The 26,161-nt window shown below is 45.9% G+C and overlaps 1 protein-coding gene across 3 annotated transcripts; it reads left to right on the forward strand.

Annotated features, from left to right (window-relative positions):
- The first annotated feature begins 814 nt into the window (after positions 1–814).
- Positions 815–18,846, forward strand: LOC119179612 (uncharacterized). Of its 3 annotated transcripts, XM_075869030.1 has the most exons (4): positions 815–875; positions 3,844–3,992; positions 6,555–6,622; positions 18,565–18,846. In XM_075869030.1, the coding sequence occupies exons 1-4, from the start codon at positions 833–835 to the stop codon at positions 18,689–18,691; spliced, it is 387 nt and encodes a 128-aa protein (XP_075725145.1). In that variant the 5' UTR covers positions 815–832; the 3' UTR covers positions 18,692–18,846. The 3 variants fall into 3 exon arrangements, 2 of the variants coding, with proteins under 2 accessions (XP_075725145.1, XP_075725146.1); XM_075869031.1 differs by lacking the exon at positions 3,844–3,992 and having other exon boundaries at positions 821–875; XR_012884862.1 differs by lacking the exons at positions 815–875; positions 3,844–3,992; positions 6,555–6,622 and adding an exon at positions 7,151–7,256 and having other exon boundaries at positions 18,565–18,716.
- Positions 18,847–26,161: the final 7,315 nt, after the last annotated feature.

A 26,161-nucleotide genomic window follows, 5' to 3' on the forward strand; every position in this document is an offset into this window, starting at 1 on the left:
ACGTTTCATCGCGCACACGAACGCTTTTTCTGGACGAAAATGCGTCAAAGTGTGACTGTATACGTTGCGAGTTGTAACCAATGTCAATGCTACAATCGTCCGACAGCCCAACCAGCAGGACGTCTTCGCCTCATGGCAGCCCCGGGTTTACCGTTTGAGGTCGTCGGTGCTCACCAGCTTGAGGATAAAATATACAGACGATATTCATTGTAAGATATGGTCGTATATAAATCATATTGTATTGATGGTTTTTATAGTTTAGAAGGAAGTGTGAAACGGTTGCCCTAAAAAGGCATGTTCTGAAAAATTTTTGTTGGTTGGAACGCACACCATGAATCGGCGCTTCGCTTGCTTTCTTTCGCGATATTTGAAACATCATTCTTGAAAATTCTGGCAGTGTAGTGAAATACATATCATACTGAATAAAATTTTTACTTTGTACCTGTAAACGAAGACCGGCTAAGAAACGGCCAAGGAGGTTCTTAAATTTCCTGTTCCTAGAATGAAAAAGAAAAGCATGTCGATGACATTAAGGGGAATAGGTTTCGCATTCGCGTTCATCTTGTTCTCAGCCGCGAGAAGCTCTGCCATTTCGTACGTGAAAGGTCAGTGAAGAGGTTGAGAAACTCTAGAAGAAATTTGCTGAATGAATGGCTGCTTGCAGTGCGTATCAATATATTAATGACATACCGTTTCTGGTCTTAGTCCTTGGGTGCATATGGTCATGACTACGGAAATATCATTGACTAAAAAAAAAGGCCGTAGATGCGTATATAACCTAGTATCTGTGGTTTTTAAGCTGCACAGAACAAAATCCGTCACGACGCGAATCATGGGTGTCCTAAATATTGCAGTACTCGAAGTTTTCCCTCTGGGTGAGTCAGTTTGTAGAAAAGCCTTTTTCTTATCATTCAGCTACACGAAATTTTCAAAAAGAAGGATAAGTGCGTAGCGATTATGGCCGTCAACTTCACGTAAGGCAATCCAGTTGGCACCTATTTCGGAAAGTAGCCGTTCGACTAAAGATTTTCTAACTTTTGTGCCTTGTCGAAGGAGTGACACTCGTGCCGGGGCTCCGATGTACCTTTGTCGTGCGTAGGATTCTCTTTCACGTGTCGCTTCGTGATTCGTAGACAGTATTCAACATGTAATACATTCTTTTACGGTTAAGTTGTACGTAAACTAGGCGATTAGTAATCCCGCGTGAACATTGTCAACAATTACATACCCGACAGAAAATTTCTAGAAGGTATGTTTAGCAGAAACAGGGTAGGCGCCTACTACTCCTCACTTGTCTATTAAAATTAATTTCATTTTATTTTTTATTTATTTATGAATACTGCAATTCCTACTAGGGATTTTCGCAGAGTGGGTTACAAGAAATACATGAATGCTCATTATAAAGACGAACAAATTTTCAAAACACGAAGATAGAAACACACAGAAACAAAAGTACGCAAAAAGCAACCCAAATATGCAAAAATTCGAACGTTTATGGGCACAGAGCTTAATTGGCATGCTATATTAAACATTGTTATTGAGGCTAGAAGAAAACAATGTTAAGGTTGGCTGTAAAACTTCGGTGTTGGTTAGCTTGTTCCAGTCGTTTATAGTTCGTGGAAAGAATGAATATTTAAAGCAGTTGTTACGGGTTGCATAGGGTGTTATTGTACGCTCATGCCTTTGTCGAGTTGCGTAACCGGACGAAAATGAAAGAATTTCAGAAATGTCTATCTTGTAATGTCCCTTTATTAGTTGATATAGAAATTTTAGTCTAGATAAACGGTTTCTTTCTGTTAGTGTTGGTAGATTAGCTCGAGTTAAAAGTTTCGTAATTCAAGTGCGCCCGAAGCTGTTATAAATAAAACGAATGGCCTTTTTTTGTACTCTTTCTAGCTTGTTAATATTAGTTTTGGTAAAAGGGTAAAATAAGAAAACTTAACAATTCAAATCACAAATGAATAATTTCAAAAAGTAAAGCTATACAAGAGTTAACGAGCGAAATAACAAGATAAATAAAAACCTACGCCCTACACTTCTGGCACACATAAATTGAAGTGGAGGTACTTTAAAGAACCATACGATAAATTGAAAAAATTCTGCGCCTCTCTGTACCTTTGACAAAAATTTAGCGTCAGCTCTGTGCGGTATGCTACAGAGCTCCGCAGATCATGTACCTTCACCGCGTAAAATGATTGATTAAATTTTTCATGTTTGTCGCATATATACAGAAGTCATTTCATAGCATCTGAGACCCTTTGCATTCTGGTCAGTCATGGACGCATTCAGTTCATACGTGAAAACAGACCCAGTGCATTGGTGCCCAATATACGCTTGCAGAGAAAATAAATATCCAACCGAGCGATATCTAAGAGCAACAAACATACAGGCAAAAGAGAGAGGTTTGTATTGTTTCATTTAGTTCTCCGTTCACCGATGTGCCTTGTTATCTACAAAGTGGCCATTTCCCATGGTTTTATAAGCTGATTCTTCAGGTAACTACAAGAAGAAGACCTGGTTTAGTGACAGAAATTCGGGTTGACTCTCAGAACGAACTTAAGTCGAATACTAATGGAACACAGTCAGCTTTTGTTTGCTCGAAATCTTCACTTACTTCCTCCGTTGTACTTCAATAACTGCAGAAGCGTCGGTAAATGAACGGATGTTGTAAATATTGTGAAAACGTTAACTTCTATGACAATGAAGGGATTCCCCATTAGGTGATGCGAAGTTCCTTGATGGGTGCATACTTCTTAGCTTGCCACGGGCGCAATGCGACTCCTCTCTGTATTCTTCAGCCAAACGCCTTAATTAAGGTTGGCGTGCTCTTAACCCAAAAGGAGCCATTGAGATGGTCAAAAATGAAAGAAGCATTTTTTCACGAAGAATGAAATGATAGCGGCATTGTGCGTGCTTTTTTTGCACACCATGTGCCATTTTTATTGCGAATTGAGGGTGAAGTCTAATGGCTCACAAGCAGTGGTAGTGAGACTAAAGAGTGAGCCATGCAGAATCGCGCCTTCCCGTTCGCGTTCAACTTGTTAGAAGGTGCTTGAATTGGTCTTCTGCCACTGGTTCGAAAGGTGTTCTTATCAGACTGCTTAAAAAATTAGGCCATACAGGTAAACAAAAATCGCAGAATATCCACGGAGTGCATGGTGATGAGTGGGGCGAAGCGTCCGTTCCTCCGTTTGTTCTTACTTCCGTGCGTCCGTCTGTGTGACCGTCAGTGCACCCATCCATCCGTCCGCACGTCCGTTCGTGCGTCTGCCCGCCCGTCCGTGCATCTGTCTGTGCGTTTGTCCGTGCATCCGTCCCCGCGTCCGTCCGTGCATCTGTCTGTCTGTCCGTCCGTCCATCTAGTCAACACCCCAAGTACCGCCATCTCGCATCTTTTCATCATATATTCAGCATGTAGAAGTACCGCCATCCAGCGGACATTCCAAGCACTAAACGAGAGGTGGCGCACGTGCACTTTCTTACGGCCTGCGCTTCGTGTCTACTTCCAAACTTTCACCACCTCCAGTGCATGGTTATATACTAGTTCACTATATTCATGGCACTGCAGCCAAAACCTCGCTAAACCTTGCTAAAACCAAGGAGGTTACGCCCAGCGAGTTTAACGTGGCAACCCTTTCTGGTCAGATAGTGCTCACAGTTCGTCCTTCTGATACTAGATTTTTTTAAAGTAAGCATCAAATTTAAGGTAAATTTTTATTGAAGATTAAGTCACCAATACTCGTCGCGGTAACTTATTTCATAAACAACTATCTTTTTATTTACTATTGATGTGCATGGGTTTCCTCCTCAATTCAAATAAGTGCGCGCGTGCCGCTCCTCTAGTTCAGCCGTGGAGGTGGCTACCTACTACTACTACTACTACTGCTGCTACTACTACTACTACTACTACTACTACTACTACATACATCGCGGACGCCCGACCCACGGAATACGGAGCTTCGACCCTGGAAGAAACAACAGTTTCCGATGAGGTATGTTAAATAAAGCAAGAGAGAAAAAATTGGCCCCGTATCTGCATGTAACCTGCAAATGTCGTTAGTCTTGCGTGTGGAGAGGGTGAACAAAACATTTATTTGATGTTCTGCGCAAGAAAATCGGTGAATGGTGTTCCGGAGGCGCTGCGTTAGGGTGCCTCGAGCATGCAGCGTAGGCGAACGAGCGCATCAAGTCACGTCACACGTGAGACATGAGCGCCATCTGGTAGTTTCTTTTGGAAAACAAAGCGCGTGGCCATACGCGCCCGTCTCAGAGGTGATAAGGTGTAGAACGCGAAGCGACGGGTAGGTGCCACCACCATCTCGTCTTAGCAAAGCCTTGGAAACACTTCCTGTTCCGTGCAAGATTTGCATGGTAAGTGCAGCGTGATAAACGTTACCGTCCTTAAAATTACTTATGTATGCGTTTTCTAGTAAGAGATGCATATGCAGAATATATGCGCGTTGTCATGGTGCCCCAGACATGTGCAATAATTGCTTTTCAATTCACAATTACACAAGCATGAACGCTCAACCATGAGCAACATTGGTGGTCGCTGCGGATGGGGTCGGCCGTTTCAAGTACCCCATGCCGGTAAGAGTGGACAAACAGACAAATGTACAGACATACATAGAGACAGACCAAAATTTTTGCGTCCCCAAGAAAGACTATCACCTTTAAAAATAAGACACTGGCTCATATAGACCTATAATCATTACACTTGTTCTATAAAGTTTTACGATGGAAGCAATATGACTATAGATGAAAATATTGAATGATTGATTCGTGGGGTTTAACGTCCTAAAGCCACCATATGATTATGTGAGACGCCGTAGTGGAGGGCTCCGAAAATCTCGACCACCTGGGGTTCTTTAACGTGCACCCAAATCTAAGTACACGGACCTACAACATTTCCGCCTCCATCGGAAATGCAGCCGCCACAGCCGGGATTTGATCCCTCGAACTGCGGGTCAGCAGCCGAGTACCTTAGCCACTAGACCACCGTGGCGGGGCTATAGATGAAAATATAAACAGAGCTTGGTTGTATTTATATACAGTATTAAGGCATTGGTGGAAGGTTAGTAGAGAACCCTTTCGTTCCTAGAGATTACATAAACAATTAGAATAGAAGCATAACATCAAAAATAGCATTTGTAGACAACAATGATGCATAGGTGACGATGGCGATTAAAACATTCTCAAGGAATGTATTGAGATACGACGGTATACAGCTTTTCATGAACGGCGTGCAGCTCTTGTAACCCGAAAAATACATTCTAGGTGGAATGTGAATGAATAAATAGGAAGGAGGAGGTTTATAGTAATCGAGGTGGGTAGGCAGGAATGTCGGTTGCATAGTTTCTCACATTAATACCTACAGGGAAGTCTGGTGCCACCGTTTTTGCGAATTCCTTAGGGGATGTCGTTCCCGCAATAGGAATGATGATATAAGGTAATGCGATGCTTCTGTTATCTGGCGTTCAGCAAGCTTCGGTTAAAGTGGTAGCTGTAATAAAGAAGAAGCACACCGGCGCAAAGACAGCCGCATTGAGTGTGCAGCAGATGCTCGAGCCAGCTAACTGTGCTCGGAACTGTATACGCGATCAGCCAACAGCTCTAGTGCAACTAATTCCCTTTTTACATTAAACAAACCCGAAATAAAACAAATTGTAATGAATGGAAATATGCGTACTTATGCCGTGTGAACACTCTGCCGCAAGTATTTCGTCATTACGTGCTGTAATAAGGAAGTTACAGGAGTTGGAACAACCGTTCCAGCTGGTTTCAAGTTCTCGCGCGGCCTCGCCACGTAAGGAAGGAGAAGGCGTAGCCCGCCGTCATGACTCCACCAAGGTTAGCAACATGGCACGACGTCGGCAAGTGACGTCATCAGCGAGCTCGATCAGTCGCAATGCACTTCCGCTTGCTGTGGCTCCTGGTTGTATTTTGTTTACACTGTCTCACGTGGTCCTGCTTTGAATGGCGCGCTGCGCGCGTCTTGAAAGGCTCGTGCGGGAGTTATAGAGAGATAGGTTGGGGGAAAGCTACAAAGGACATGCATTGTTGACCCACATTTTGTCATGCGGGTGCTAAGCTATGCGAGAAATTTACGCGCGACACCTGAATGGCTGAAACCGCCTCAATGCAGGGCCAAAAATAAGGTGCACTTTCGTAGTGCTGGGTGGAAACAAGCACCAAAGCCTCCGAGATTGCGGGCGCGCGGCGCGTTTAAACACGCGGCGCGCCCGCTATCTCGGAGGCCATGCAGGAACTGACGTCAACTCGAGAACTGTTCGTTCAGACCTGGTTTATATAAATCAACGAGCTCGGTGGTACGTAGTTCAAGCCGCTCACCCACGCCATTCTGGGAATATTGTTTTACCATCTCAGCGAACTGGAACCTCAGAGATTTGGAGAGAGCAGACTGGTGAGGTCAGCCATTACACCGACATAGTACTCAACAACACGTATTGTTGATCGGTGCCTCAAATGTTTCGTGTGGAATTCTCTTTATTTGCTCCGCTTTGTAACATTACCACTGATACCGATTTTCGCAGTTTTCATCGTTGTTCTCAGCCATCCTGAAAGCCAAAAGTTTGAGTGTGGACCATACTGCCCAGACCAGGCAAGCGTTTTTTTTACATTTACTTATACAAAAAAAAAACGCACGGATTTTCATGCGAAAGCAGGCTCAACGAAAACCTTTTCGTGGTTTTGAGAACCTACTCAAAAACTTCAGAATGAATGAAAAAGCTATGCCTGCTGTAAAGCTTAAGTTCACGACATTTCTCTCTAATTAATCATGTATAAAGGTAATGTTATTTGAGGATGTGCGGTACCAATCAATTTCACCGATTGCTGTTCTCAGAAATGTCACAGCTTGAGAGCCGTAGTACATGTTTGATCTCGCACTATTAGACCATGTCCGGAGAATGTTTGTAGCTGCTTGTGTACACATTGCGGAGTGAAAGGTAAGGTAGCCGATTAATTGAAGTAAATTGCAGTGGCTAAATATATCATACGCTTACTTTACGGGGCATTAAGGACTGCTTTATGCCTTAGACGAAAATCAATCACTGATGGTTTAACTCGTCATTGATTGGTGTGAAATAAAACTGTAACTTACCGAACTTTTCATCCTGTTTTTACAGGGGGTGACTTATAATTCTTGCTGGGCAGTTTGCGAATCGAGTGTTAATGAAGGCTTGGACCCATTTAATACGAAGAACGGGCGATTCCGAAATGGCACACCATGCTGGGTGTGTAGTCCTCTTTAAACACGAAAGTGTTTTATGCCGGCTTCCACCAGGGCGCTGTGACGTATTTCCGTCACGGATACGACGTTGTAAAATATTTACCAACAGATATTGCAGAGAAAAATGCGACAAAGAAAAGTTCCGCAGCGGGGCGTCGAACGAGTGACCTCACGCGACGCTAACCACTATGCCAGAGAGTGACGCTCCTCCAACGTGTTAAAGGCTAGTTTTTTACGTGCGCCCGTCGTGCCATCTGCCACGGAGCCCGGCAGATGGCACGACGGGCGCATGTTCGGCGCGCGTGCTCGCAAGGTCGTCGTGCCACGCCACCCCGCACGTCGCTGTGCAAGCGCGCTTCTACATAACGTGGTGAGAGCGCGTAAGATGTTCTCTAGCGTGGTGACCCACTCGCGCGCGCACTTATCTCGAGATTCGGGTGCTTCGTACCTTTTGCAATGTGCTTCCACCGCAAGTTTGCTTTGAAGGTACAGTATTTAAAGAGAGCACGGGCATCATTTCTCTCATGGCCGCGTTTGCGAAAGGGGTGCGCTGCTCACACACGAAGAAGTGAAAATTCTGACCATTGTTCTCGCTCGTCCTGTTCATTTCGTGCATCTTTCGTTCTGTTTGAGCAGCGTGCTTCTTTAAGTGTCGAGCTGCGACAGTTGTTCGTTTGTGCTCGTCCTTAGTATGCTCATTTCGTGTGTGCTTTCTGCTTGAGGTGCGCGCTGCAAGTTTCGAGCTGCTTGCCGTTCTTCGCGTGACATTGCAATTGGTTACTGCAGCAATCATTCCTTCGCCCTTGTGGCGAACAAATGCTGAACTCTTTCTGCGAAGACATGTTTCACTTTCGTGATATACCAATTCCTAAAAAGGGGAATAGGCCTCGTGTTTTTTTTTTATCTCACACTTAATTCGAGTCTTATCTGCGCTCATGAACGAGAATGCTGAGATGCACTAGGCGCTGTTTCCTACTTGTTTGAGGTGGCACACAAAAGTGCGCATGCGAAATGTGTTTCCCCTCGTAGGATTATTCAAAATGTTACCAGTGCTTTGTAAGCCTCTAAAAACCCATTTGGTCTATCTTCAGTTAGACGAGGAAGAACGTAAAATTAATGTCATTTGCTGAGGCAGTGAGAGCATGGCCAACAAGTTCTGTAAAAGCAAAATGCCTTACCGCTGATTGTATAACGCAGTTAAGTTGAAAGCAATGAGGAAACGAGAGAAAAAAAAAAAACGTTAAAAAAGCCGTAGTGCAAGCTTGCTATAGACGCCCGACTCTAAAGTTTTGCGGACACGCAGCGCCACCTGTCGACGCACTTTTGAGTAGTGCAAAGCCCGACTCCCTTTCACAGTTTGCTGAGCAACCAGATGCAACTACGGCGTAAAAACAGCGATTGAGCTAAATATTAAGTGTATTTGAGCATTAAACTCTTAGAAAAAGAGCTACGATTTTTTCTCCGCTAGTCAGACGAGTCACCGAACCGCCGTGAATTGCTTGCTGGTTCACTCTCCTTAAGGACGGCGAACACAAGAGCAGACGCAACAGCTCCGCGCTCTACGAAAAAAAGACACCAGCCGGCGCTACAGTTGCGTTGTGAATTGCTACGGACGTTAAGGACTTCGTTTTACTGTTTTCCGCAGCTTTCGCGAAGCATAACGGCGAGAGCACTGTACGTGGGCTGTTGTGTTGGGTAAGTGAATCGCTCGGTTTGTCTACAGCCGTTCGCGTGAGAAAGTGTGATAACGTAGGTCGCCTATTATTGTTTCGAGTAGCTTTGATATCAAGGGGAACTGTAGTAACTTTAATTATGCAGCTTAACAGAGCCTGTGACCACGGTGCCCACCGTGCAGCAGTAGACAGGTGACGCGCACAATAAACATCGCTCATGCCGCGACGCCGATAACCTGAAGCTCTACAGCATAACGCTTGAGGGCTTTCAAGGCTCTAAGTTCCGGCTTTATCTATGAAATGCGAACATGCACGCCATACAGGTATATCGCAAAATGATCGTAACCGCAATAAGTTCTTTTTTTTTTTTTGCTGTTGGTCTCCGCGATTGCCGGAGCTATCTCGGAGGCCTTGGTTTTGCATTTCGTTGTACACCAGAAAGTGGACACGCAGGCATCCCCGTTTGCAGTATATACAAACGGATGACAACCGTCAACAGAACATTCTATCATGCGTAATAAAGCAGATCAACGCACGCACAAGAAACGAGGGATCAAGGGAGAATGTAACTGCAAATGCGAAAATCGCCAGGGCTATTTGTATACTTTGTACTACTGATGATAAGATAGATTGCTCGTGCATGCACTTTGTCGCTTTGGCATCACGTTCATGCCTAACTTTAACGCAATTACGCGTTACAGATTGAACGTTGGAGTGCTTGCCGTGAACTCGATGTCATGCGATGCTCGCTTACACTTAAAGTGCCAGTTGCAGTACGCCGAATTAACTGAAATATATTTCGCAATGTACCCACTGTTTGCGTTGATGTGCTTCCTACTTTTCTGAATCCAGGTTGGATTGAAGTAAGAAGCTTGTCAGGTCCTTGATTTTATGGAAACCGCGCTTCAAGGCCAACGAAAGAGGAGGGCCTATGCACGTTCACTTGCGGATAGCTTGCTTTGCACTACCCATTTATGGCTGGCGCGTCGGTGGTGGCGCTGATGGCCGCGTTTTTCGCAACGCCGCCTGGGTAGAGTTTAACGTCTATAGACGGTTTTCCGCAGCGGCGAATGGACGCTGCCACGTTTGAACACGTGATCTAATGACCTTCTCCTTTCCACTTCTTCGGCTGGCCGATTCGGCGCCGCTGCTCCCAGGTTGCAGGCCAGCAAAGAGGGCGCAAAGCATAGTCCGTGCCGCCAGTTTCTTTTTCGTCTTCTTTTTCTTCGTTTCTCTTACGCACTGCGGCGTGTCGCCTTATGCCCGACATAATTTAGGTGCCTTTTTCTTTCTTCAAGAATGACCACCACCACCGTTTTTCGCCATAGGCAGCAGGGCAACGCCCACCACACGCCACATCGCGGTCGCGCCGCCAAGATAAAGGCCATGGCGCTTCGGTGTGGTGGCGCCATCTAGTTTCGCATAAACAAAGTAGCTCCGGAAAACGGTCATAGCCTTCATGAAATCAAAATATAAATTTCTCATAAATTTCTCAGAAAATTCTTTTTTTCCTGACTATGATTGAGTAAAGTTTAAAAGAACAACAATAGCGAAATCTACCTACACATGTTTGTCACAGTCAGTACTTGCAGTATTGTCATTGACGAACTACACCCTTTTGATCTACGGTGCTCATAACAACGCTGTATCGGGCCGCAGCATTTGCACGTTGTAGCCTGATCTTATCAGCGCAGGAATACTTGATTGATTTATATTTGAGGTTTAACGTCCCCAAACAACCATATTATTATAAGAGACGCCGTTGTGGAGGGCTTCGGAAGCACGGGAATACTTATAATATGAGATAGAGGCTCTAGTCACCCATGGTGTTCACTACAAAATTGTTCCTCCACAACACAGTGATAATCCTATCGTTTCATGGGACGCCATTTGGACACCGCAGAAGTACACGCTTTTTGCATTCTGGCATAGATTTTATCTGCACCGCACGGGTTAAGGGGTAGTTTGCATGAACCATTTTGGAAGGCACGCCATACGCGAACCTAGTTCTTGTGCAATGGAAAGTTTTGTTTCTTAGAAGCTGAAAAAAAATATGTGCACAGTATACCTGCGCCCGCATAAATTCGATCGGCTGTTCCAAGTAGCAGCCAAAATTCATTAAATTCAGTCGTGTTATACGGAGTCTCGAGGTATTCGGTTTAGTATGTTCATAAGTATGGTTTCGTAGCTGGCTAGGATGTAAAAACAGCGCACAAAATAGACGAAGATGGAAAAAGAGATGACAAGGCGTTGAACTCGCAAGTGAAATTTCTTAGAAGGAACACACACTTATATCAGGCAGATGACCTATTCACATGGCGTGTCATGGAGTCTTTATCTTTAAAGAGAAATGAAAAAAAATAAAGGAGAGATAAATTGAATGTAAATCAGGTGTTGTTTAAAAGCTGCCATTCTCATGCAAAGGGGGGGGGGGTATATAGGGCAAACCGGATGGTGCGTCAACGTTAGATTGAGGGAACACTTAGCCTTAATGACGACTAGCGTCGGTTTGCACTTGCCAGCTCATTGTAGGGAGTGTGGCTGCCAGCCATTGGCGGACGAAAGCACTTGTTTGGGAATCGGGACAAATACACTAGAGAGGTGATGAATGCATTTTACTTTGAAAAGGAAACGAAAGGTGCGTGAGCAAACCACCTGTTTAGGAACTTAGATATCTGGGCTCAGCGCTGTCAGGTTAAAGAGATTGTTAGTTTTTTTATGGACTGTGTCGCATGTTTTTGCGAACAGGTTGCTCCTTCTCTTTTTTTCTCGGGTGTTTACACGTGTCTCGCTTTTCCCCCATGATTAGATCCGTTTTGTGCCCTGTTTGCTCAACAATAAAGAGTGCCCTACAGTCCACCACGCGTTCGATTTCGGTGAGCTCATCACGCACAGATATGAATGATTGAACGGGAGACACTTCCAACGATTCGTCGTCGTGCAGAACTACGTCGAAGACGCCCGAAGTCCATTGGTTATTTCAGATTGGCCAGACGCACACAAAAGAAAATACGATGCCACATGAAAAAGCTGCATAAGCGACGATGGGCATCTTTTTGCGAATACTTGAATTCAAGAAAGCAGCCGTCGCTAATCAGGAAAACTGTGCGTGGTCTTCTTGCAACCGTTGGTGAGTGCTACCCAATAAAATCTCTGGCACTTCATTTACGCTGCGAAGAGATTGACGTCGCAGAATCTGTCTGCCAAAAGATTGCCTGCGGGGCAAATTCAACTGGGACGAGGACGCCCGTCCCTTCTTTATTTTCACGTAATCCCCGACTGAAGTGTCCATTTTCAATAGAAAAAGTAGACGGTGCACTTGCTTTGTGCTGACGTTCTTCAGCGCCAGGACCTGATGGCATCGACACTGCTTTTAGTGTTACGAGAATAATTTATTCATTTATTTTATTTTACTTTCACCAAAACAGATACAATGGCGAAAAATTGTGAGACGGCAAAAAAGCTCCAGTTTTTGCAGCTTGACTAAGCACCGTCCATCTATACGTCAGCAATGACAGGGTAAAAACGAAATACAATAAAATGAAAAACAAACAAACACTATAAAGCAATAATAATGCAAGCTAAATGCAAAGTAAATGACAGGCCAAGGTATACAAACAAAATGAATATTTCATAAAAACATGAACACAATAATTCGCAGAGTGTGTATCATCGCTTTCGTACATAAGAAAGGTACACAATGAGGTTACACAAAAGAAATAATTAAAAAAGGCACACAAAAATGATGCAAAGCAACACAGAGTGACCTATGTAAGCAATACAAATCTACAAGAATAGTTTTTGCACATCGATATTGTTTAATTTGTCAATTTTTATGCCTTGCTGCTCATATGAGTTGAGTATAGTAGGTAGCATGTGGCTAAGACTTTGGGCGCCGTAATTGGTGCGAGATAACGGAATTTTCCACGGGGTTATATATCGATAGAAGTAAATAGTTTGAGCATGTTCAAGATTTGCAAGCGTCAGAAATGCGTCGAGTTTTCCTCTGTTTGCGCTAATCTAAGATTGTAACAACCTGAATTTGTATATGTCATTTGCATTAACAATTTTATGTTTAACAAAAAGTTGTCCTGTGTGTTCAAGGTATGGTATGTTTTCTATTGCCCTGATCGCTCTTTTTTGAAGTAATTTTAGCCTATTTAAATTTGTTGACGTAGTTTTTGCCCATACTAAAGCGCAGTACTTCAAGTGGGCATGGAAAAGAGCCTGATATAAGAGTCGCTCTACAGTAACGGGCAAAAGACGTCGACAACGATTGAAAGTGCCAACCACGCGTTTCAACTTTAAACTAATTTGGTCTGTATGCTCATTCCAGGATATATGTTCATTAAAAACCATTCCGAGCGTCCTAATTGATTTGGTCACTGCAATTTTGTAGGGGTCTAGGCTAACATAATTTGGTACATGAGGGGATATGCCGGAAGCTCGGAAAAGGACACATTTTGTTCTTGATTCATTTAACATTAAATTGTTCTTGGTAGACCAATCACGAAGCTTATAACATGTATTAGCCGCTAAAGCCTCGAAAGTACTAAAATCTTTTCCAGTAAAAAATAATGTGCAGTCATCAGCATATATTATGAATTTACAATTTTCACCAATTCTGACTATATCATTTATGTAGTATAAAAACAATACAGGCCCCAGAATACTACCTTGTGGTAGCGTGTTTTTAATTGGTTGTGTGTGCGATTTAATGCCATTTATTTCAACATACTGAGACCGCGCACTCAGATATGACTGCCTAAGTTTGAGTGGTATTCCCCTAAATCCATAGCATTCTAATTTATTTAGTAACAGTTCATGAGATACGCGATCGAAGGCTTTACTAAATTCCAAATACGATGCAAGTGTCAAAAGTCTCTTTTCGATATTGCAAAGTATGATTTATTTTTGTGCTACTAAGGCACTTTCTGTTCAAAGTTTCTTTCTGAAACCATATTGGCATTCGGTTATTAGATTGTGCTTTTTCGAGAAACTGTCAATTCTACCGTTTATTATTTTTTCAAAGCATTTCGAGAAAACTGGTAGTATAGATATTGGGCGATAATTGCTTAAGTTGTTTTTATCTCAGGACTTATATATTGCAGTAACTTTCGCTAGTTGCATGTTGGTTGGGAAAATACCTGCTGTATAAGTTGTACATATGTTGTACATATGTGCTAGCACTTCCGCTATGAGGTCTAATACATACTTTATTGGTCGCATTTGTATGTCGTCAGGATCACAGCTTCGACCATTTTTTATTCTACCGAATAGCGTAATGACTTCAGATGGGGAAGTACGATCAATCTCGGAAGGCGCTCTTGCTGTAACCGATGCTAGAAAACTGGCAGGGTTCCACAGGAATGGCAGTCAAATCGCCTGATTCCACTTCTCAAATCCGGCAAGTCACCTTTGGACATTTGCTCATACCGCCCGATCACCCTCGTGAGCTGTGTGGGAAAAGCTATAGAAAGAATGATTCTAATGCGTCTGGAATGATACTGAGAGTTCTAAGAAAGATATTCAGATGCCATGTCCGAGTGCAGATGAGGTCGCTTATCAATTGACAATGTAGTTGACTTGGTGACATATGCAGAACACCAGAAGGCCTGTAAACGATTATCTGCTGATCCGTTTCTTGACATTGAATGGGCTTACGACAATGTCACCCTCGAAGCCATCCTCGGTGTATCAGAAGTAGCAGGACTTGGTGGCAAGATCTATATGTGGGCTCACTCCTATTTACGGAATAAATCGTTTGACGGGCAGACAGGGAATGGCCCGACACCCCAGTATTACTGTAGCCGAGGAGTCTCGCTAGGTGGTGTGCTAAGTCCAACGTTGTTCAACGTAACACTCATTGGACTAGTTGACAAACAGCCAAGCAGCGTACGACTTTCCAATTAAGCCGATGACATCTGTGTATGGCCGTCTAGTGTGACTCGCTTGCAACTTCGTGCTCGGCTTCAGAAGGCAGCATTAGTGACATCGTACTATCGACGTAAACAAGGGCTCGAGATCGCAAGTGGTAAGTGTGCAGTCGTGTCGTTCACAAGAAAGACAATGCCCGCTTATGGCATATCAATTAACGGGCAATTAACGGGTGTTTTCCCAGCCGAAGTCACAGCTTCTCATTAGCGACCGATAGCTGTCGTGGACCACGCACAAACTTCGTGAAAAAGCGGCTGACTGCTTCTTGGCACTTGTTCAGGTTCCTTGCCGGAAAAATTTGGGGAGTGTCCACCGAGCTCATGTTACAGATGTACAAAGTATTATTTATTAGATTCATGCGGTGCGACCCACCTGAAATATCTAACACGCGCATAATATAACCTGCGCGCACTCCAAAACACTCAAACCCAAGCTCTTATGATATATATACCTTTGTTTACGCCACTGTGAATCAACGACTGAAACCATTACACTTGCGCAGGACTACCCTATCATGGCGCACAGGATCAATGAAACGATGCGTACTTACCTCAGGTAATATGCTAAGAGCCTTCTTACCTCTTACCGCTCATACCGCTTGGCGAGCCTTGCTACTGAAAGACCCGTGTGACATTTAGTGCAATCGTCGGTGCGCATCATGGATCATTCACGTTCGGTTATACGATGGTATTGATTTAGCGCAGCTCAGTTTAAGCGAGAAGAAAAGATGCTATACGGTCAAAAGGGTGTTTTGACCGTTTAGCATATTTTCTTCACGTTCAAACAGAGCTGCGCTAAAGTGATATTATTTTATCATGCACCAACTCCCTCAGTCAGCACTACTTGCCAGGTTACACACCTGCGGAGAAGCCAGTGTATCCTCCGTGATGCCTGACCCTTCCACAAGTACGTCTCACGATTCCAGGAATGCATAAAAAATAAATTTGCCTTCGCCAGCACTAAAACAATTGAGCCTGCCCTTCTTGCACGAAATTTGATGTAACCATGTACCCATATACACTGATGGCTCAAGCACAGCGTCTAGTTTTGGTGGTGCGGTAGTGATATCAGCTCGAGAAATAACCCTGCTGATGAAGCTGTCACATGTCATTACGCCTATGGTGGCAGAACTTGCGTCTCTGCGTGGTGCTCTAGAGTACATCGCATCTCAGAAATCTAGCAAAGGGGCTGTATTTTCTCACTCGAAACCAGCCTTACAGTGCATGCAGTCAGTTTTCGACGAAGTTGCCACCAACAGCTTACGTACGAAATTGCCAGGATTCATCACCACGTCACAGGAGTTGGCCATGAGGTCAACTTTCAGTGGTTATCTGGACATTGTGGGATCACTGGCGATGATTGAGCAGACGACGCGGCTCGCACATCCCACCAAAAAGAGCACACCCTTCCTATTCCTCTGTCAAGGACAGACGCTGCAAGGCAACTTTGTCACAGGCACGTAGTCTGTGTTTGCTGGAGTGGAACACCCCAAGCATAAGACATACAAGACTTCACCAAATAAACCCTCGACTGTAACTTAGACCACCATCCAGGCTTTGTCAACGTGAAGCTTCGCTTACTTGTCGGCTTTTGTTGGGGGTTGCCTTCACAAAAGCTTATACAACCGTCATTGGAGTGACCGACAGTGTAGAAGACGAGGTTCGCCGCACCGAAGAAGACATCGACCATCTGCTATGTCCTCGACTTGCCTCTGAGAGACGAAAACTTTCTGACGCCTTGCGACAACTTGCCCATGGGTCACTCTTTGTGCAGATGCTGCTGGAGCACCGTCCCCGTCTTTCGTCGGCTCACAAGTCACAGGACAGTCAAATCCCTTTTGCGCTTTTTGAGGACTACGGGCCTATGTGAACGCCTTTGAATTTTACATAGTACCATGGCTGCATACGCGTCCGCCAATTTATTGACAATTTACTTGTCTCTTTCTCTTCCCTTTCTTCTATCTCTCATCTTTATACTCCTCGTTCCCACTCACCCAGCGTAGGGTAGCAAACCGTGCATGTGCCTGGTTAACTTCCCTGACTTCTCTCTTGTTTTTCTCCCTTCCGTATAGTGCGTACTAGACAGTAGCCTCATTCGACTCGGTGTAGATCGTGACAACGTTTTAGTAATAGTAAATGTAGGGGTTTAACGTCCCCAAACAGCGACATGATTATGAGACGCCACAGTGCAGGGCTAGAAAAGTTTCGACCACCAGGGGTTCTCTAACGTGCACCTAAATCTATGCAAACGGGCCTCAAGCATTTTCGCGTCCATCTAAAATGCGGCTGCCGTGGCCGGGATTCGATCCCGCAACCTTAGCCACTACAACACAGTGGCGGGTTCAAACAACGTTTTGATATTGTTAATTCAATTACGTCCTGGCCCCCAGAATGTGCCGGTTAAAATATGAATTCATAAGTCAATGTTCTGGAAGATCTTCAAACTCTAAATGTTCACCAAACAGCACAAGAACGAAGTATGACGGACAAAGTGGCAAGCGATGCAATTATTTACTCTGTCAGCCCACGGCATCTGCTAGAAGTAAACACTCATAATTGGCAACGAATGGTTGCTTGATTAGGATCTCCTCTTTGGCATCTTCATCGCAGTAATAATAAAAAAATAATGGCCCCTGACGGTAAAACTACAAATCGTGAGGTGCCTACATTTGCTTTAGACGACTGTAAGGTGGAAGCTAGCGTTTTCTGTCTTCTTAGTTAATGCACTGACCTTCCCTCACCTCCGAAACCGTTTTGCACCTAATGTACTTTTGGGCAGCCTTCAGAATCGTAGACATTGCCATCTTTTTGCACACTAGTTTTGCATTGCCTCCATGATAGGACGTCTCTTGACAAAGCGACGATGTGATGTGAGGAGGTAATCAAGTGATGTCATATGATGTGACGCCCCAGTAGCGTCAGGATAGTGCGTGTTCGTTGAAAAAATTACCTATCTAGCAACGTCATGTGATGACGTCATCACTAGTGTCGAAAACGACGCCGCCGATGGTAAACGTGCATGTCGGATGAAACATTCAAGACTTTTGCTTTAATAAATAATCCCTAACTGTGCACTGAACGCGGTGCCAATGCGACGTGGCAGGGTACCATTCACGAATGCATTATATTTGTTTCCGTTCGGGCTGTGCTGCTTGATAGTCGTAAACAGAACGCTAGCCTATCGAACCGCTCACTCTGTGTAACTCTCCAGCTGTTTTACGGGCGAAGTTTTTTTACGCTCTGGCTCAGTCCCTCCTCCATTGTAGCCACTGTTTACGTTGCACAATGTTCAATGAACCACACCTGGACTATGATATGGTTATGACAGACGCCGTAGTGGAGGGCTGAGGGAATTTTAACCATCTGGTGTTCTCTGACACGAACTGACATCGGACAGTACTCTCTCCTCTAGCATTTCTCCTCTATTGAACCCACGACCTTCGGGACGCACAGCAGCCAAATACTCTAGCCACTGATCCACTGAGGCGTACACACAGAAGAAAGGTCTGAGAAACGCGAATGCCTGACCATGAGCATTTGAGCGCAGTAACGGCTGGGGTTGAGAGATGAGGTAGTAATGGCAGAACACTATGCAGAAAAAAAAGCGTGAGCCGAAGTGATATTGTGTTTATATCGTTATAAAAGCGCTCACTTGCTGAGCGTCCAGACTGCTCGTGGTCTAACTGTGGTATTCATTTTTCAGCTTGAAGATAGCGGACACGAAAAAGGAGTCTGCTGTGGTGGAGAGTGTGTCAAAAACGGGACAGACAATACCTGCAAGAGCAAGATGTCCAAGTGTAGACTCGATGAGTCAGTACGGAAGAAGGTAAAAGAGGAAACAAAGAGACGAAAAGCTGGAAAGAACGTGAAAACTAGCGTCTAATGTTTCAGCCTTCGCCGCCAAGAACCATTGCAAACAGTTGTATGTAAATATGACATTCTTCCCATGAGAGATTGTTCAAATAAACTAGTGAGAAAAGAATAAGCGAGAAAGCTTAGACATGCACATAACGCGACATGACAAACATGTTTATTTTGGTTTGGAGAGGTGAGGCAGCGGGCCAATTAAGTAGGTCTCCAACCAGGCGTTGGGAAGTCCCACGTCGGATCACAGAGGTCTCCCAGAACGTTTACGGCCCCTCTAAACAGTCTGAAACTTTAAAAAAGAAATGCATTTATTTAACAGGCACGCAAGACAGCAAGTACGAAATTAGGTACATTTTGACAAGGAAGACTGAAAGGGGGGGCTGTAAAAGAGGGATTTGATTAATGAGAAGAAAGGGCATCACATTTACTGGTTCCCAACGCACGGAGCCGTTAACCTGGCTGGGTTAAATCTTAATGAGGGGGACTCTGGCGCGAGCTTTCGCGCACCACGCTTGTTCAGAGGCCCCAACTGTTCTCCTGGATTGTACCCCTACAGAGCCGAAATCTACATTCCACGAAATTATCTCGCATTACAGACTAGGCAGGACAACCTTCTCTCCGTATACTACCAAGTTGAATAGGGCTCACTCGGTTTCGTTCAGGTTATTGCAGACGCCAGCGTATCCCAACCCGAGAGCACTTAATTGCATTGATCCTGACTCTCCGCGGTCCTGCTCTAAATACGGCCACGTGGCCTGCTCTCTGGATCATATTCTCTGGCTGTACCCATTCAATGTGGGCTTCAGGCCGCACAATCAGGTAAAGTGGGACGAAGATATTCGCAGTTCTGACATCACTGCAGGCTGTCCAGAGGGCCTGGGCCATCGCCGAGAGCCACCAACTTGATGGATGGAGTGCTAGGGCTCCCTTCATCCTTTTTGTCAGGACTAAGAAATCAAATTCTCGTAATGTGATGTCATGAGTGGGGACAATTGCTATAAGAAAGAAATTGCACAACGTCTAAACACAATATGGCCGACCGATGGGCGCTCTGGTAGGCATGATTCCCCCAAATGTACAAACCGCACGCGTGCGTGCGTGTGTGTGTGCGTGCTGGTGTGTGTGGGTGTGTGTGTGCGTGCGTTTGTGTGTGTGTGTGTGTGCGTGTGTGTGTAACAATGATTAGTAATAACTGGGATTTTACTTCATAAAACCACGATATGAATATTAGAAACGCCGTAGGGGTGGGTGCCGGAAATTTCGACCATTTCGTGTTTCACGTGCACTGACATCGCACGTACACCTAAGAGTAAACACGTCGTCCTGCCGCATTTTGCCTCCGCAAAAAGGCGGCTGCCGCTGCCTGGATAATAGGGAGATTTAGAATAGCGCAACGCGAGCCCTTGCGGTGCGGTCGCTGCCACTGCGCATGCGTCGTAGCGCGTGTCGGCGTTCGCGTTCGCGGACCGCACAAAAAAAATTAGAAATTGCGTGTGGTGATGGCGGCCCGCATGTGGCCAGCAAGCGCTGGTTTCGAGGCTACGGTGTCGCTGCGATCGTGCGTTGCGGTTCGCAGCAGCGCAAACGCTATTCTAAAGCTCGTATGGCGCCCGCATACGCCCGCAACGCCCGCAGTGCTTGCAAACGGTATTCTAAATCTCCCTAATACCTGACGACCATCGGTCTAGCGGTCGAACAGCATAACCACTAGACTACCGTGGTGGGTGAACACAGTTTCAGTAGCTTCTCGGTGTAACGATTCAATATGTGAAAATGAAGGCAGGTTGTTGATGGTAATGCATAAATTCATGTGCTTGGTGGCATGCCCTTGAAAATAAGTTGTAACGACTGGCGCCGCTGTCGCGTACTATTACTTTCGGGTTCATTTAGAGGAAATATATTCGAACCGTGAGTCAGATTTTTCATATAACTCGGGTGATTACTTTTTAGATGCGAAGCATCCTATGGTCGAGGTCAGTCCGGTGTTTGGCGTGACCACTCTTTCTGCGCATGCTCGTCCCATCTCCCTCACTCTCTTCTGCTACGCTTTCCCTCTTTCGCCTCTCAACACGGACGCAAGCACTCGCCCGTGACCTCCAAGGTTTGCTGGTGGAAGAGTTCTCTTTTACGTTGTTCAACAATAAAAATTCGCAGCATGGCGGTTAACTGAAAGCAGACTGTCAGTACCTGTGTCCAGTCGGAGTCTCCTGTCTTCATTATCCATTAGCAGCAATTGGCATGTTTCAGTAGGAAGCTTCGGTCCATCACTGGGTGTTTTGCGCCTCACCAAGTTTCTCTCCTGCGCAACTCCGCGATGAGCACCAGCGTGAACGCCGCCCCCTGTGTAAACGTTAGCGCCCGCTGCTTCACATCTACAAGTGGTTCCACTTAGCGGGAGATGGTATATATTTTTTTCTCCTGTGGCACGAGTCTTTGTGCCACCATTTCCATAAGAGTTTTATTTAATGTTTACATTTGTCCCGGAAACCTGCCATTGGCGAATATTCGTTGGCTGGGTGTGGCGAATGAGTTAATAGATTCCCAATCATATCTTATTTGCGGACAGCATTTATCGGTTAAAATAGTTAAACAATGGCTATATCAATGTCGCATGTTCGCGTTACAGCGTTGCTTCCCCCCCCCCCCCCCCTTATTTTAGAGTGGAGCTGCTTAACCCTGCCATTAGTCTGTTCAGAGAAAACACAAAATATCAGCATCATGAAGCGAAACACGCTCGCTTCGTCCTCTCCTTTCTCTTCATCATCTTATAGGCAGGCGTTCTATTCTGTGCCGAGCCCCCTCATCGCTCCCCTACCCGCCTCCACAGGTAGACACATGCCATTGTGTAAGTGGCACGCGTCAGTGGTGGTACATGAATGATACCTACCCTAAAACAGCACATATGAATGTTGTAATCTCAATCGAAGCTTCCAACAGGGGCGCCACTGTAGTGCATTTGTTACGGTACTCGGCCGCTTACTTGAAGGTGGCAGGTTTGATCCCACCGCCACAGTAGCATTTTCGATGGAAGGGGAAAAGCTGGATGCCCCACTTTGATTTAGGCGCATGTTAAAAAAAGAAAGCCCAGGTGTTTACAGTTTTCCGGAGAACTCAACAACGTATCCAATGCCTCATAATTCTATCGATGTTTTGGCACATAAAGCGCCAGCATAAAACCCCCAGCGACGTTCTATAGCATTGATATACGGCGCACGTAATCTACATGTTTTGTGTTCCGCTAGGGCACAACGTGGCTGCGGGCTTATTGTAAGTGAACGATGAAATCGTTTACGGGGCGGCAGCATGTAAGGTGCATGAAAGCGAGCGCTGAAGCCGTAGCCTTCTCGGTTTAATCAAAACGATGTCATTAGGGAATTTTCAAATAGCATATGGTGTTATGCCTGCGAGTCCGCAGCAAACGTCCATGCCTCGGAAAAAAAGAACTCTGTGTCAAGGCCAGCACGCGAGCCCGCCTGACGCGATGAACAGCTCAACGGCGTCAACACGCGACGGCGCCTTTCTGTCACCCACGTGCAGTGAGTCACCTCAGCAAGCGAGCCGTCGAGCAAGCAATCGGCGTCTTCCTGTCTGGGGGGGGGGGTGACGCAATGCCTGGCGACGTCACTCGTCCTTGGGTGCAGCCACCTGCAGCGCAGCCTCTCCAGATTCGATGAGAAAGAATGACGCGGCCCAGCGGCGACACCATTGGAGGAGTCTGACCTCACGACCAGCGGCGCTTCTGGTTGGACATTTGGGTTGGACCCGGTGCATATAAAAGAAGCCGTGCGGCGCGTCGAGAGCAGACCCATTTGAGAGTAGAGCTATGTGTTAGAGAGAAGAGTCGCGTCTCTGTCGGCCCCAGTGCCGATTTTGTAACGCCTCTGTATATATGCTGTACATAAACCTTGTTTAACTCACCGTCGTCTCGTCCGCTCGTCTATCAGCTCTGCGCAGAAGCAGTCGCGAGCTGAGAAACCTACGCTACCAAACGGCTGGTGACCTTTCCGGTGGAATTCGAAGCAGTGGCGCCTTCGGGACCGTGTTGGCGTCCCGTCTTTCGAAACAGTGGTTGCAGCGGTGAGATTCGTGGCACCCTTCGTAACGTCGTCGGAGGCGCGCTTCGCAACAGTGGTTGGCAGCTGCGGGATCGGCCGGCGTCAGCGACATCGTTGCGGTGAGTGCCTGATGTTTTCCCCTCAGTTCACCAGACTACTCTATCTCAGGTTGTTGTAGTTTAGAGAAGGGCTGTGTGAAGCATCGAAGTGAGCTTTGATTGTTTCAAGCAAAGTCGAAGTGCTTTGAAACCAAAGTTAATGCGGAGGGGGTAAACACGGGAGTGTGAAAAATTGCTTGCGCGTCTTGCTAGTTGACTTATAGTGGGTACGGCAAGTAAATTGTTAACAGGGGCAAACAGCAAGAGGCTAGTGTGAACGATGGAGAACCTTAAAGTGAAGGAACTCATCGAAATTTGTGAGGAACTCGGCATTACTTTGAGCCGTGCGAAACGAAAGCAAGCGATCCTTGAGATCATGAAGGATGAGAGAGTGTCAGCTGAGGAAGTCGATGAGGCCTGGGTGGATATCAAAGCACGCCGCGAGAAAGCTGAAAGGCGTGAACGTCGTGAGGAGGCCGAGAGACAGGAGCGCCTCGAGTTGAAACGAATAGAATTGGCAATCCTACAGTGTTCGCAGGCGCCTAGCGTAGCTTCTCTGACGATTCAGGTCAGCGGTTACAGAATTCGGGACCAATTGCCACCGTTCGTAGTAGGCGAGGACATGGCGAAGTATCTCGTCAAGTTTGAACACGTCTGTGAGCGAAACGCTTTGGAGCGGTCTCTTTGGGCACAGAACCGTTTAGCTCTTCATCCTGGCGAAATGTCCGACGCGATAACTTGCTTGGCGAGGGAAGCATTTGAGAGCTATGACGAGGTTAAGGAAGTGCTCTTGAGACGCTATAAGTTGTCACCCGAGGCTTTCAGGCAAAGGTTCCGGTATGCTAAAAAGGGGAATGAGTCACACGTTGACTTCGCGTTTCGTCTTAAAGCCGATTTAATTGAATGGCTCAAGGGCAAAGGTGTTTATGACGACCGCGATAAAGTGGTGGAATGCGTTGCATTGGAGCAAGTCTACCGCTGCATCGAGGAGAATGTCAAACTTTGGCTGCAGGACAAACTTGGTGAAGTATTATACTTGCCAAAAGTTGCATAGCAGGGCAGTGCGCGTAGAAAAGGATGAAAAGAAAGAGGGCTCTTCAAAGAAACCTGATCAACGCAAGCCGCGAATTTGCTACTACTGCAGAAAGGAAGGGCACATCGCGATAAACTGTCGGCAAAAGTTTGCAACTATCCTAGAATCGGAAAACAAACGGAAGCCGCTAATCTGCTACAATTGCAAAAAGGAAGGGCACATCGCGATAAACTGTAAGCAAAAGTTTGCTTTTGCAACAATCCGAGAATCGGAAAAGAACATGCGGTTGTTGGAGCCGTATATCCAAGAAATTAGTGTGAATGGGCAAACGTGTCGAGCACTTCGTGACTCAGCGGCAACCATGGATGTTGTCCATCCTTCATTGGTGTCTCCGGATGACTTTACAGGAGAATGCGCGTGCATCAGGCAAGTCGCCGAGGAGCAGAGTGCTTGCTTACCAATCGCCACGGTTGTCATTGAAGGCCCGTTCGGTAAGCTTCGCACCGAAGCGGCTGTGTCTGCCACGCTTCCCGATCGTTTTCCTAATCTTTTCTCTAACTACGCAGAGCAGCTTCTCAAAGTGCAGGGTAAATCGTTCTTCCCCAACTTAGCGTACATGGCCCTCACGCGATCGCAAGCGCGGAAGCTTTCGCAGGAGCTTGATCTTGTTCAATGCGGTGAACTCCCAAGTGACGTTGTCGGCGGGTCAACGGAGCTTCAGAGAGGAAATTTTCCGCGTGAGTCATGTGAGCAGTCACGCGAGCGGCCCGTCGCCGAAGCGACCGGCGCGGTATGCGTAGGGGGAGACGACATGGCGCCATTGAGTCAGAGCGAGAGGGGTAAAACGCTCTCCCCGGTAGCGGAAAGTTGGAGTAAGCTGTCGAGGGTTGAACGAGAAACGCTCATTCGAGAGCAGCGTGAGGACCTCTCGATAAAAGCGCTAATGGAAAGCATAAACTTAGAAAAAAGAAAAGGAATGTTTCTTCTTTTGAAAAAGCAGGGCTTTTGTATCGGAGCTACACAAATGCGCAAGGTCGCAAGTATGAGCAGCTCTTGGTGCCACAAAAGTATCGTCACCAACTGTTGGAACTGGCGCATGAAAATGCATGGACAGGGCATCTCGGCATAAAAAAAAACAAGGCTAGAGTTTCCCTTGAGTTTTATTGGCCGAAATGCTGGAAGGATATTGAAGACTTTGTACGCTCATGCGACACTTGTCAGAGAGCGGGGGAATTCGCGGACAAGTGGAAGGCACCCATGAAGCTTTCTGATACAAATTCTGAAACGAAATTAGGAAGGCGGCTGGACAAAATTTACAACTTGATAAAACCATACGTTCAACGTCAAGCGGTCGTAAATCTGCTGTTGAATGCTTCAGAGGAAGAGGGAGCAGAAATGTTTAGTTCTAGTGAGGTAATCGAAAGGGAATCGGAGGTAATCTTGGAGCAGTTGAACCTAGAGCCTAGGTTAAGTGAAGTCCAAAAGGAGGACCCAAGAAAGATTGTTTCCGAGATTGGAGACGTGTGTTCGGACCGTCCCGAAAACACGACGGTGATCGAACACGATGTCAAGCTAACTTGTGAGGAGCCAATCCCTAGCAAGCCGTATCGTTGTTCCCCTCTGCAACGTCGCAAGTATGAGACGCTCTTGGTACCGCATAGGTATCGTCGCCTAAAAGTGGCCGGTTACTGAGATGGAGCATGATGCTGCAACAGCACAACTTTGACGTTCGCTACAAAAAAGGAAAGCTAAACGCTAATGCAGACGCATTGAGCCGTGCGTTTGGTTAGTACCTTCTCCACCTTTCGGTTTCTCGCTGGCGATTCGGGGCAAAATTTTGTCCTCATCATGGCCTTAGCTGAGCGCTCTCGTCCAGAATGAGCTCAAGGAGCCAACTTTATGTTCTATTCTATTTCGTTACGTTGTTGTATGCGTAAAAATTGAGTTCTCATTTTAAGAGTCTTGTGTCCCACATGTGTCTCATGATGTAGAGGGAACGAAATTCCGATAGACGCGTAGCTAAGTATATGTTGTACTATACTTTGTCTGGTGTTCTGTCGGGTGACCGAGGGCACTTGCTTGTGTCGTGTGTTGTCTGTTGTCGATCCGTTCTTGACAAGTTGCAGAACCATCGACAAGTGCTGAAACCAAGAATCGTCAGAGACGAGCGAAGCTGGCCGGCAAGTTGTGGCGACAAGCCAGAGGAGCTGGGATCCGTCCTCAAGAATGGGATGTGTTCCCGGAACG

Source organism: Rhipicephalus microplus, chromosome 7 (assembly GCF_043290135.1).
Source record: "Rhipicephalus microplus isolate Deutch F79 chromosome 7, USDA_Rmic, whole genome shotgun sequence".
In the NCBI taxonomy this organism is placed as follows: domain Eukaryota; kingdom Metazoa; phylum Arthropoda; class Arachnida; order Ixodida; family Ixodidae; genus Rhipicephalus; species Rhipicephalus microplus.